Below are 12,366 nucleotides of genomic sequence, written 5' to 3'. Positions count from 1 at the left end.
GGGGATACTCAGGAGAAAGAATACTCCAGATATACTCAGGGGGGTGAATACTCTGAAGATACTCAGGGGGATGAAAACTCCAGAGATACTCAGGGGGATGAATACTCTGAAGATACTCAAGTGATACTCAGGGGTGTGGGGGGGGTGAATTCACCAGAGATACTTGGGGGATAAATACACCAGAGACACTCAAGTGGTGATACTCGGATGAATACACCAGAGACACTCAAGTGATGCTCAGGGGGATGAATATGCTGGAGGTACTCGAGTGATACTCAAGAGGAGAAATACACCGTGACACTCGGGGAGAAATACACCGGAGATATTCAGCGGGGACCGATGTACCAGAGATACTCAAAGAGGATGAATACACCGGAGATACTCACATGATGCTCGGGACAGGAATACACCAGAGATACCCGTCAGGTGTGGGGGGGGGAGGGGTGTGATGGTGGAGTAATGCACCGGAGATACGCAGGAGGTGAAGTACACCAGAGACACGCACATGATACTCGGGGTTAGGGAGGGAGGTGAAATACACCAGAGATACTCACATGATACTCGGGGAGAAATACACAAGTGATACCCCAGAGATACTCAAAGGATACTCGAGAGATACACCAGCAATACTCAGCAGATACTCAGGGCACACACCAGCGATACTCAGGGCACACACCAGCGATACTCAGCAGATACTCAGGGCATACACCAGCGATTCTCAGCGCACACAGCAGCGATACTCAGCAGATACTTGGAGGATAGTCATCAGATACACTAGAGATACTCCAGGCATACCCACCCGGTACTTGGGGCATACACCGGAGCTACTTAGCGGATACTCGAGTGACACCCCAGAAACACTTAGCCAATGCTTGGGGGGCTACTCAGCAGAAGTTGGGGGGCTACTCAGCAGATACACAGAGAGATACTCAGAGGATACACCAGAGATACTCAGAGGATACACCAGAGATACACAGAGCAGGATTAAGGAGACAACCGAACACAGCGGCATTTCTGATCACAGCCCCACTTTAATGATTCAGAGAGCACGGTACAGAGGATGCTTTGGACGTTACAGACACCGTCCTCTCCGCGCCCGCCTGCCCGCCCTCCTCTTACCCTTGTGAAGGACGGCGTTGGCCGGCTTGTTGCCAGCCAGGGACTCCTTGGACAAGTGCTGGTGGCTCTCGGCCAGACACTCGACCTCGGCAAAGCGGGTGTTGAGCGCCATGGCCGGGTGGCTGGGGTCCTGGGTCATGTTCAGGTAGGCGGCTCGGCGCAGCTGCTCCTCGATCACCAGCGCCTGCTCCAGGAGCTGCGGGGAAGGGGGCAGGAGCCCTGCTGAGCCGCCCGCAACCCGCAGGGGCACAGGGCTCACGGACGGTCCCCAGCCCCCACCCTCCTCCCCTCCCAGCGCCGCGGAGGGGACCCAGGAGTCCTGGCTCCCAGCCCCCCCTGCTCCAACCCACCAGCCCCCACTCCCCTCCCAGCGCCGGGGAGAGAACCCAGGAGTCCTGGCTCCCAGCCCCCCCTGCTCCAACCCACCAGCCCCCACTCCCCTCCCAGAGCCGGGGAGAGAACCCAGGAGTCCTGGCTCCCAGCCCCGCCTGCTCCAACCCACCAGCCCCCACTCCCCTCCCAGAGCCGGGGAGAGAACCCAGGAGTCCGGGCTCCCAGCCCCCTCTGCTCCAACCCACCAGCCCCCACTCCACTCCCAGAGCCGGGGAGAGAACCCAGGAGTCCGGGCTCCCAGCCCCCCCCGCTCTAACCCACCAGCCCCCCTCCCCTCCCAGCGCCGGGGAGAGAACCCAGGAGTCCTGGCTCCCAGCCCCCCCTGCTCTAACCCACCAGCGCCCACTCCCCTCCCAGAGCCGGGGAGAGAACCCAGGAGTCCTGGCTCCCAGCCCCCCCTGCTCTAACCCACCAGCGCCCACTCCCCTCCCAGAGCCGGGGAGAGAACCCAGGAGTCCTGGCTCCCAGCCCCCCCTGCTCTAACCCACCAGCCCCCACTCCCCTCCCAGCGCCGGGGAGAGAACCCAGGCGTCCTACGTTAGGATTCTCCTCTCCCAGGGGCTGTTCAGAGGGGTCCTGGGCCCTGCTGCCCGCCCGGGGGGGGGGGTCCCCACTTCTCACTCCTACCTTGAACCTCCTGGCCAGGAACTTGTTCTTCATCTCCAGGAAATTGCCCTTGTTGGCCTCGGTTTTGAAGGGCTCGTTGATGATGGTGAACTGGGCGTCGTTCTGGATGTCCTGCCAGCGGGCGTAGCCGTGCCTGCGCCGGCGCTAAGGATCCTGACGGGCCGCGGGCAGGGGCTGCCCCCTTTGCCTCCCTCCCGCTCCCAACCAGACCCCCCCCCTGGCTCACGGGAGGGGAGAGGCTCGGGGACGCTCCGGAGACCCCGCCAGGAAAGCTGGGCAGCTCTCCGGGGTGGGGGGAGACCGGGCAGGCTGGGAAACTGGTCAAAACAACGCCGGGAACTTGCGGGGATCAATCCTGGCACCCTGCGGCGGGGAGTTCCACAGGGAAACTGGGGTTTGGGATCAGTGATATCCAGTGGCAGGGAGTTCCACGGGGAAACTGGGGCTTGGGATCAGTGATATCCAGTGGCAGGGAGTTCCACAGGGAAACTGGGGCTTGGGATCCGTGATATCCAGTGGCAGGGAGTTCCACAGGGAAACTGGGGTTTGGGATCAGTGATATCCAGGGGCGGGGAGTTCCACAGGGAAACTGGGGTTTGGGATCAGTGATATCCAGTGGCGGGGAGTTCCACGGGGAAACTGGGGCTTGGGATCCGTGATATCCAGTGGCAGGGAGTTCCACGGGGAAACTGGGGCTTGGGATCAGTGATATCCAGTGGCAGGGAGTTCCACAGGGAAACTGGGGCTTGGGATCCGTGATATCCAGTGGCAGGGAGTTCCACAGGGAAACTGGGGTTTGGGATCAGTGATATCCAGGGGCGGGGAGTTCCACAGGGAAACTGGGGTTTGGGATCAGTGATATCCAGGGGCAGGGAGTTCCACAGGGAAACTGGGGCTTGGGATCAGTGATATCCAGGGGCAGGGAGTTCCACAGGGAAACTGGGGCTTGGGATCAGTGATATCCAGTGGCAGGGAGTTCCACGGGGAAACTGGGGTTTGGGATCAGTGATATCCAGGGGCGGGGAGTTCCACAGGGAAACTGAGTTTTGGGATCAGTAATATCCAGTGCTGGGGAGTTCCACAGGGAAACTGGGGTTTGGGATCAGTGATATCCAGTGGCAGGGAGTTCCACAGGGAAACTGGGGCATGGGATCAGTGATATCCAGTGGCAGGGAGTTCCACAGGGAAACTGGGGCTTGGGATCAGTGATATCCAGTGGCAGGGACTTCCACAGGGAAACTGGGGTTTGGGATCAGTGATATCCAGGGGCGGGGAGTTCCACAGGGAAACTGGGGCTTGGGATCAGTGATATCCAGTGGCGGGGAGTTCCACAGGGAAATTGGTTTTGAGGATTGGTAATATCCAGTGGCGGGGAGTTCCACAGGGAAACTGGGGTTTGGGATCAGTGATATCCAGTGGCAGGGAGTTCCACAGGGAAATGTTTTGGGGATCGATGATATCCCATGGCTTGGGGGTTGCGGGGGGAACTGCATGCTGGGACCGATTAGAGACTTTGAAATCCACGCAGGGCGGGGCTGGGGGGCTGCCCGATCTCAGATTCCCCGTCCCCAGAGCCAGGCCCGCGGTGAAGGATACAGCACGATGCCAGCCAGCAGCCAGTAGTCGTGGCGTCGGTGCCAGATCTCATTCAGCTTCCCGGAGGAGATGGCCGCCCGCTCCTCGTTCTGCCACAGCGTGTGCAGCTCTGCGGGGAAAACGGGCGGCGTGAGATCCACGGGGAGGGGGTGCCTATACCGCCCAGACGGTCCCCTGCCCCCCGTCGCGCCGGGCGCTGCACGGACCGTCCCCCCTCCCCGCACCCGCTCTCCATACGCTAGCCCCGGCGCGCCAGCGGCTCTCGGGGGGGGGGGGGGCCTCTCACCCGTGAAGCCGCCGTCCGCGATGTTGAACATGAACCGGGGCTTGTCGGCCTTGTCTTCCTTCCGCCCGTTGGCCTTGCTCTCCTCCTTGACGCTGCCCGCCTTGGGCTCCTTGCCAGCTTCCTTCTCCACCTTCACCTCTTCTGCAAGCACGAGGGAAGGCGCAGCCATCATTAGGGGTCAGAGTCAACGCCCCCAGTTGCTATGCCCACCGACCGACCGCTCCGGCCCACCCAGCCCACCCCGCAGTGGCTGTGTGTTAAAGAGCTGAGAAGGGCGTCCTTTGAAATATCCATCATTAGGGTTCAGAGTTAACGCCCCGACGGTGAAGCACAGGGCCAGTTCGCGCCGCGCGGAAGGAAGTTACCTTTCTTCACCTCCGGCCCATCCCCATCCCCCTTCTCCTTGGGCTCATCGCTGTCGGCGGGTCTCTCCTCGGCCTTCTCCGCCCCCGGCTCTTCCGGCCCCGCACCTGGAACGAGACGGCACCGAGACCCGTGAGCCAAGGTCAGCCAGGTGCCCCCGGGACAAGCTCGGGAGGGAGGCACCGGGTTAGGACCCGTCTCGGCCACGATCTCCCCGGGGAAGGCCCAGCCTCAGTTTCCCCATCTGTCAGACAGGCAAAGCGCTGGGTCTCCATCCGTCCCTATAGACGCTATCCACCCCATAGATGCTCTCCAGCCCCATACACCCGTCCATCCAGCCCCACAGACACTATCCTTCCCCCTAGACGCCAGCTGGCCCCACTGACTCCAGCGGAGAGACCGGGCGTTACCCGACTTCTCCTTCTCCTCCTTGACCAAGGGCTCTGCCTCCGGCTCCTTCTCCCCCGGCACCACGGGCTCGTCCTCGTCCGCTTTCGGCTCGCTCTTCTCCCCGGGGGAGGCGGTGGGCGGTGGCGGCTCCGCGGCAGGGCCCTGACGGCGAGAGGACACGGGTTCGAGGAGGCGGGGAAATCCCCAGTGATCTGCCCCAGAACGAGGGGCGGATCATCACCCCCGCGCGGCACAGGTGGGGAAACTGAGTCCCAGAGGGAGGCACCTCCCTGGATCCCATCTTCAGCCAGGGGGGGGATTATCCCACGGAATCAGGCACCTGCCCGCTGGCCAATGCTCTTCTGGGCCGTCTCGACGGGGGGGGGGAGCAGGGGGGTGACCCACAAGGTTTCGGTGTCGCCGCACCAGGGAACAAGGGGAAAAACGTGCAAATCTCGAAACTACCCGCGTGGCCAGCGGAACCGGAGATCAGCCCCGAGCGAGGCCCCGTGCCCTTGGTACCGAAGTTTAGTCCCCGCCCCCCCCCTGCCTCAGTTTCCCTCTGGGTCCCTAGCTGGGCTGGGACGCGCCAGGATCTGCACCGGGCACCCACCTCCGTCTCCATCCGCTCCCCGCTTTTCGGTTCCTTCTCCGGCTCCTTGGCCTCCAGCTCCTCCTTCTCGGCCAGCGGCCCCGTCCCGTCCCCGCGCTCGCTGGGGGCCGGCGTGGCTGCGGGGAGACCGGCATCAACCGGGCGGGGCCGGGGGACCCTGCCCATCCCCCCGTGGGCCCCAGGCTCCTCCCCCTCCCTGTGCTGTGATAGGGTGAGACCCAGGCTCCTCCCCCTCCCTGTGCTGTGATAGGGTGAGACCCAGGCTCCTCCCCCTCCCTGTGCTGTGATAGGGTGAGACCCAGGCTCCTCCCCCTACCTGTGCTGTGATAGGATGAGACCCAGGCTCCTCCCCCTCCCTCCTCTCTGATAGGGTGAGTGCCCATCCCCCTCCCTGTGCTGTGATAGGGTGAGACCCAGGCTCCTCCCCCTCCCTGTGCTGTGATAGGGTGAGACCCAGGCTCCTCCCCCTCCCTGTGCTGTGATAGGGTGAGACCCAGGCTCCTCCTCCTCCCTCCCCCATGATAGGGTGACCCAGGCTCCTCCCCCTACCTGTGCTGTGATAGGATGAGACCCAGGCTCCTCCCCCTCCCTCCTCTCTGATAGGGTGAGTGCCCATCCCCCTCCCTGTGCTGTGATAGGGTGAGACCCAGGCTCCTCCCCCTCCCTGTGCTGTGATAGGGTGAGACCCAGGCTCCTCCCCCTCCCTCCCTCCCATGATAGGGTGAGGCCCCAGGCTCCTCCCCTGTGATAGGGTGAGACCCAGGCTCCTCCCCCTCCCTCCCTCCCCGATAGGGTGAGGCCCCAGGCTCCTCCCCTGTGATAGGGTGAGACCCAGGCTCCTCCCCCTCCCTGCGCTGTGATAGGGTGAGGCCCAGGCTCCTCCCCCGCCCCCGTGGGTGAGACTCCCGGGCGGTGGCCCAGCCGGGCGGCACCCGGCCCTACCTGGCTTGGAGGTGCAGGGCGTGTTGGTGCAGCTGGGCTCGGGGGTGGTGGTGGAGGTCTTGATGGTGGGCGAGGAGGCGCGGGACGAGCGCTTGGAGTCGGCGCTGGGCTCGGGCATGAGCTCGGGCACGCTCCACCGCCCGTTGATGTGCTCGAACTCCTGCACCTGCGGGGGGGGGGGGGAGGAGCGGACGGCGGCCGCCTCAGTCCCCGGGCCTCCTCCCCGGAGGCCGCTCAGCCCGCCCCCCGGATCCTCTCCTGGCGTCCCAGCTCCTGGCCGCAAGCCCCGGGACCCCGCGGGCCGGACGGCCGGACGCGCGCCTCCCACCGGCGCCCCTCAACCCTCCTCCCGCCCCCGGCCACGCACCTTCTTCTTCACCAGCGACATGACGCCGATGCGCGTCAGGACCTGCTGCCGGGACAGCCCCTCCCGGGGCACGCCGTCGGCGAAGGTCTCCGAGCCGTCCGCCCCGGGCTCGCACAGGTGCCTCATGAAGAGGGAGACGTAGGCCCTGCGGCGGGGGGGAGACCGGGAGCTGAGAACCGTGGCGCCCCCCGCCCCCCGCCCCCGCTGGGCTGGAGGGGAATCCCCGCTGGCTGGCGGCTAGCACCGCGCGGGGGCTAGGACACATGGGACGGGGGGGGGGGAATCGCTGCCTCCCCACCCTCGACCGCCTGCCAGTTGCCATCAGACCTGGCTTCTCATCCCGCCCGGCGTAGGGAGCCCGTGTGGCGAGCCGGCTCCGGGTAGGGGGACAGCCACAGCTCAGGCGCCCCCCCCCCGTTGCCCCGGCCCGGCCGCCCCCACGAGGGGGTGATCTCCGTCTGCGCGAGGGAGGGGGCGGCGCCTTCCCGCGCCCCCTCCAGGAAAGCAGACGGCTGGCGGCGCTCAGATGAGTAAGAAGCGTCATCACGTGGCAAGGGGGAACGGGCAGCACCCGCGGATTGGGGGGGGGCCCTTCTTCCCCGCCCTCCCCGGGCCCCAGAGAGGCTGGGGGAATCGGGGAGCAGGGCCGCCCCGGCCTGGCGAGCTCCTCCCCGGCGCCGGCACCTACTTGAACTCCTTCTCCGTCTTGCCTCGCAGGTCCCGGACCAGCCACTGGGTGGTGAAGGCGTCCTGGGGGGGCATCCCCCAGCGCATGACGGCGTTCAGGAAGGCCTTGCGCTGGCGCGTGTTGAACCCCAGCACCTGAGGGCGGAGGCGGGTGAGAGAGAGAGAGAGAGAGAGAGACCCCCAGTGCCCTCCCCGGGCAGCTCCCGACTCTCTGCCGGTCCCCCCTGGGGAGCTCCCCTCCCTCCGCCGGTCCCCCCACCCGGTGCCCACCCCTGCTCTAACCACCAGCCCCCACTCCTCTTCCAGAGCCGGGGAGAGAACCCAGGAGTCCTGGCTCCCAGCCCCTCCCGCTCTAACCCACCAGCCCCCCCTCCCCTCCCAGAGCCGGGGAGAGAACCCAGGAGTCCTGGCTCCCGGCCCCCCCGTGCTCTGACCCACCAGCCCCCACTCCCCTCCCAGAGCCGGGGAGAGAACCCAGGAGTCCTGGCTCCCAGCCCCCCCTGCTCTAACCCACCAGCCCCCACTCCCCTCCCAGAGCCGGGGAGAGAACCCAGGAGTCCTGGCTCCCAGCCCCCCCTGCTCTAACCCACCAGCCCCCACTCCCCTCCCAGAGCCGGGGAGAGAACCCAGGCGTCCTGGCTCCCAGCCCCCCCTGCTCTAACCCACCAGCCCCCACTCCCCTCCCAGAGCCGGGGAGAGAACCCAGGAGTCCTGGCTCCCAGCCCCCCCTGCTCTGACCCACCAGCCCCCACTCCCCTCCCAGAGCCGGGGAGAGAACCCAGGAGTCCTGGCTCCCAGCCCTCCCCTGCTCTGACCCACCAGCCCCCACTCCCCTCCCAGCGCCGGGGAGAGAACCCAGGAGTCCTGGCTCCCAGCCCCTCCTGCCCTGACCCACCAGCCCCCACTCCCTCCCAGCGCCGGGGAGAGAACCCAGGCGTCCTGGCTCCCAGGACAGCGTCTCACCTCGATGTTGCCCCCGACTCGAGCCAGCAGCGGTGGCAGAGGTTTGTCTTTCTCGTTGCGGAGCTGGCGTTTGGACTGGCGCCGGCCTGCGTGGGCGGAAGGCGACGCGATGAAATGCCCCTGCCCGCCAGCCCAGAGAGGCCGGAGCCGGGAACGGAGCCCGGTGCTTGGCGTGGGGACGGCCGGAGCGGCTCCCCGAGCTGCACGGACACCCCCCCCCCCCGGTCACACCAGGCGCGAGAGCTGGAGGCGGTGGTCAAAATCCATCTCGGATGCTGGGCTCGGAGCTTCCCGCCCGGCCCGGCCACCTTCCGTGTTCAGAGAGCGGCTGGGTCCGTCTACACTACAGCTACGACGCCGGCACGTCTCCGGCAACGCCCACGGGCCGGGCTTGCTCGCCGCCCGCTAGCCGAGCTTTTCCGCCCGCGTGCTCCCGTCCACGCGAGCGACACAACCTGTCCCACGTGCTAACTACGTGTTGGGTCACACGGGTCTCCTCCTCGCAGGAGCAGAGCCAGTTTCGACAAGCGGGAGACAACGGACGGAATCTCGGTCTTGCCGCAAATTTCTGTGGTTTCTTTCCCCCCCCGCCGCCACCAAAAACTGTCACGCCTAGAAGTCTGACATGCCAACGCGGGGTTTAAATGGGCCTGGGACGGGGTCTGATGCCTTCCCCCCCCGCTGACACCGAGCCGTGGTCCCCCCAAACCCGGGCCCTCACCTTCCGGCCTCTCGTCGAAGTCTTCGTCCTCCTCTTCCGATCCCACCGAGTACTCGGACTGATTGTCTGAAATACCAGCACGGCAGTTTGTAACCGGAACCGGCCTGGCCCTCGTTAGCGGCGGGGGAGGCGGGGAATCCGAGCACGGATTCCTCCTCCTGATCCCCTCTGCTCCGCGGCTCGTTAGCTCGGCCCACACGGCCCCGGCTTAAAACCCAAGGGGCCGGCTCAGATCCCCAGGTGGCGGGGAGAGGGAAATCCCGCCGCCCCCATTTTCCCCGTCTCTCCCAAAGTCGAAATTCCAACATTTCCCGCGAGCTGGGAATTTGGGAGCATTGGGTTTAGGACGCATCAAAACGCCCTTCCTGGCGTGATATTGAAACATTCGAAAGTACGAGACCTACCCAGATCTCGACCCATGTGAAATATTTCACACATACGTATAATAATATAGATGCTACCAAGCCTTGTATGGGAAGTATTATATCGACTATAAGATATTCACAGTGGTATGCAACGTTTTCTGTGTTAAACGTAGCGTTATAGAAAATATTAACTTATATTTATGTATTGCTATTTAAAGTGCTATAGATGGTATAAACTATTAAATATCTACTATCACAAATTTGCTTATAAAAGATCAACACTTAAATATAAAGTATTATACGGAAATGAAATATGAACTGTTCAAATAGATACACGCGGACTTTAGTCGTTCAGACCTGCTTGCTGTATACAACTTTATCGTAAAATAGATAAATGGATATTTAATAGTTAATATTATATTATATTTAATGTAGGATATACAATTTTAATATATGTTAATAGGTAATACTTTGTATATTTCAAGTATATATAAAATAAAATATATATTGTAATTGTAAATATTTACATTATATAAACCTGATATTTAAATATTATCTCTAATATAAAATATTAACTATTATTATACATTTTAATTAAATTTTAATACTTATTTTAATAGTCTTTGTTCTATTTAAAGCCGGGGTCGGCAAGTGGTGTGCCGAGTCTTCACTCATTCATGCTAATTTAAGGTTTCGCGGGCCAGTCACACATTTTAATGGTTTTAGAAGGTCTCTTTCTATAAGTCTATAATATAGTACGCAAAGTAAATAAGGTTTTTAAAATGTTTAAGAAGCTTCGTTTAAAATTAAATAAAATGCAGAGCCTCCCCCCGGACCAGTTGCCAGGACTGATATTTTATATATATATATATGATATTTTATCTCATAAATTCTTAGATTTTATATTTTACTTTAAATATTACATTTGAATTAAAATGTATATTTTAATCGTTAATATTTTATATGAGAGATAATATTTAAATATCAAGTTTATATAGATAAATACCTAATTTTATCTAATAGTTGAAAGTAGCCTATTATCAGCTACAATCTATAACGTATCTACAGATAGAAAATATTAGATATACAAATAATAAGAACATGAAAAGTTGAAGGTTTTAAAAATTAAAAGTCAAAAGAGGGAAGGACGCTCGACGAGAAAGTCGAAATGCCGGGAACCGAGATCCCTCCACGTCGATTCGAGGCATTTTGAAATTTTCCCGTTGAAATCGACGCCTTCCCACGACACATTTGGGTTTAGCCAAAACAGACAGAAACCTGCTGTGTTGACCGTTCTCTGTGGTTCTGCTTCGAGACCCGCGCGGGGAGAGTCACGGATCGATAGGCCTGGAGGGGCCGATCTGACGATCGGATCCGAACTCACAGACCACAGGAATCCCGGCGTCCGGCCCGTATCTGGTGGGGGAGCTAGCGCGGATCTTACCAAAAGGCAGATCCACCCGCTGCAGGGGAAGTCGTTCCCCTTGGCGGTGAGAAAACTGGATCCTATCTCCAGGTACCTGCCTCCAACCCCTCAGCACCAACGTCACGCGAGACGGGTAATTAATCCTGGTTCTTAATCCCGTCGCTCTCAGCAGCAGCTCTCAAGGAGGCCAGCAGCATTACGGGGAAACCGAGGCACGGGGCGGGGACTTGCTCAAGGGGGCGGAGCCCGGAACAGAACCCAGGACGTCCCAGCCCAATACCGTACCCCCGAGGCCACACCACATCCCGTTGTACCCGGCACCTATTCGTTATACCCGGAACACGGAGCTCACTAATATTGCGGCTCTAAGGCTGAGCGTGTAAAAAGGGGGCAAAGGACCCTACCCCAATGCCCCCGTTTGCACCACACATTGGCTTTACCCACCCCGTAGACGCCCCCTTTTCTCCCCCACTCACCCCAACGTCACCGAGTAGGAATGACACCCCCGGCCCTATGCAATTCCCCCTCTCAGCCGCGGGACACAGGAGAGGAGCCCGTAACAACAGCTCTGGCGGGCCCTGCCCTGTCTTCAGGCCTGCCCCACAACCCCCTGCTGGTCCAATTCTGCCCCCCGGCTGCGCCGGTGCCCCTCACTCCTGACCCGTAGCCCCCTGCCTGCCCCAGCCCTGAGCCCCCCAGCTCTGCCGGTGCCCCTCACTCCCGACCTGCAGCCCCTGACAGCCCGGCCCTGCCCCCCCAGCCCTGCTGGTGCCCCTCACTCCCGACCCGCAGCCCCTGACAGCCCGGCCCTGATCCCCCCAACCCTGCCGGTGCCCCTCACTCCCGACCCGCAGCCCCTGCCCGCCCCAGCTCTGCCGGTGCCCCTCACTCCCGCCCCGCAGCCCCTGACAGCCCGGCCCTGATCCCCCCAACCCTGCCGGTGCCCCTCACTCCCGACCCGCAGCCCCTGCCAGCCCGGCCCTGCCCCCCAGCTCTGCCGGTGCCCCTCACTCCCGACCCGCAGCCCCTGCCAGCCCCAGCTCTGCCCCCCAGCTCTGCTGGTGCCCCTCACTCCCAACCCGCAGCCCCTGCTAGCCCAGCCCTGCCCCCCAGCTCTGCTGGTGCCCCTCACTCCCGACCCGCAGCCCCTGCTAGCCCAGCCCTGCCCCCCAGCTCTGCCGGTGCCCCTCACTCCCGACCCGCAGCCCCTGCCCGCCCCAGCCCTGCCGGTGCCCCTCACTCCCGCCCCGCAGCCCCCGCCCCCCTGCCCGAGCGCCCACCTTGGTCCTCCTGCGCGGCGTCGTTGTAGTTGACCTGCTTGCGGACCCGTTTGCCCTTGCCCAGGTTGCGCGCCAGGTCCTCCTGCTGCTGCTCGTAGTGATGGCGCAGGAGCTTCTCCCAGTAGTCGGGGTCGACGTTCTCCTCCTGCTTGATGATCTCCCGCTCGATCTCCTCGATCTGCCGGGGCAGGGCAGGCCGGGGTGAGGGGCGGGGCCGGCCCGGGCGGG

At 62.1% G+C, this 12,366-nt stretch overlaps 1 protein-coding gene across 7 annotated transcripts in view; it reads right to left on the bottom strand.

The window, feature by feature from the left end:
* CHD3 (chromodomain helicase DNA binding protein 3) overlaps positions 1-12,366 on the bottom strand; it is a 63,325-nt gene that overhangs the window by 1,768 nt on the left and 49,191 nt on the right. For all 7 annotated transcript variants that reach the window (XM_045001482.1, XM_045001484.1, XM_045001487.1 and 4 more), the window contains 13 exons: positions 12,139-12,316; positions 9,068-9,133; positions 8,347-8,432; positions 7,385-7,518; positions 6,697-6,841; positions 6,330-6,495; positions 5,388-5,503; positions 4,795-4,936; positions 4,387-4,491; positions 4,022-4,162; positions 3,736-3,844; positions 2,140-2,272; positions 1,120-1,315 (listed from right to left, as the gene is read on the bottom strand). In XM_045001482.1, the coding sequence (XP_044857417.1) occupies positions 1,120-1,315; positions 2,140-2,272; positions 3,736-3,844; positions 4,022-4,162; positions 4,387-4,491; positions 4,795-4,936; positions 5,388-5,503; positions 6,330-6,495; positions 6,697-6,841; positions 7,385-7,518; positions 8,347-8,432; positions 9,068-9,133; positions 12,139-12,316 (1,717 nt within the window). The remainder of the gene's footprint in view (positions 1-1,119; positions 1,316-2,139; positions 2,273-3,735; positions 3,845-4,021; positions 4,163-4,386; positions 4,492-4,794; positions 4,937-5,387; positions 5,504-6,329; positions 6,496-6,696; positions 6,842-7,384; positions 7,519-8,346; positions 8,433-9,067; positions 9,134-12,138; positions 12,317-12,366) is intronic.

Source organism: Mauremys mutica, unplaced genomic scaffold (assembly GCF_020497125.1).
Source record: "Mauremys mutica isolate MM-2020 ecotype Southern unplaced genomic scaffold, ASM2049712v1 Super-Scaffold_277, whole genome shotgun sequence".
Classification (NCBI taxonomy): Eukaryota; Metazoa; Chordata; order Testudines; family Geoemydidae; genus Mauremys; species Mauremys mutica.
This window is presented reverse-complemented; position numbering and strand designations above follow the sequence as displayed.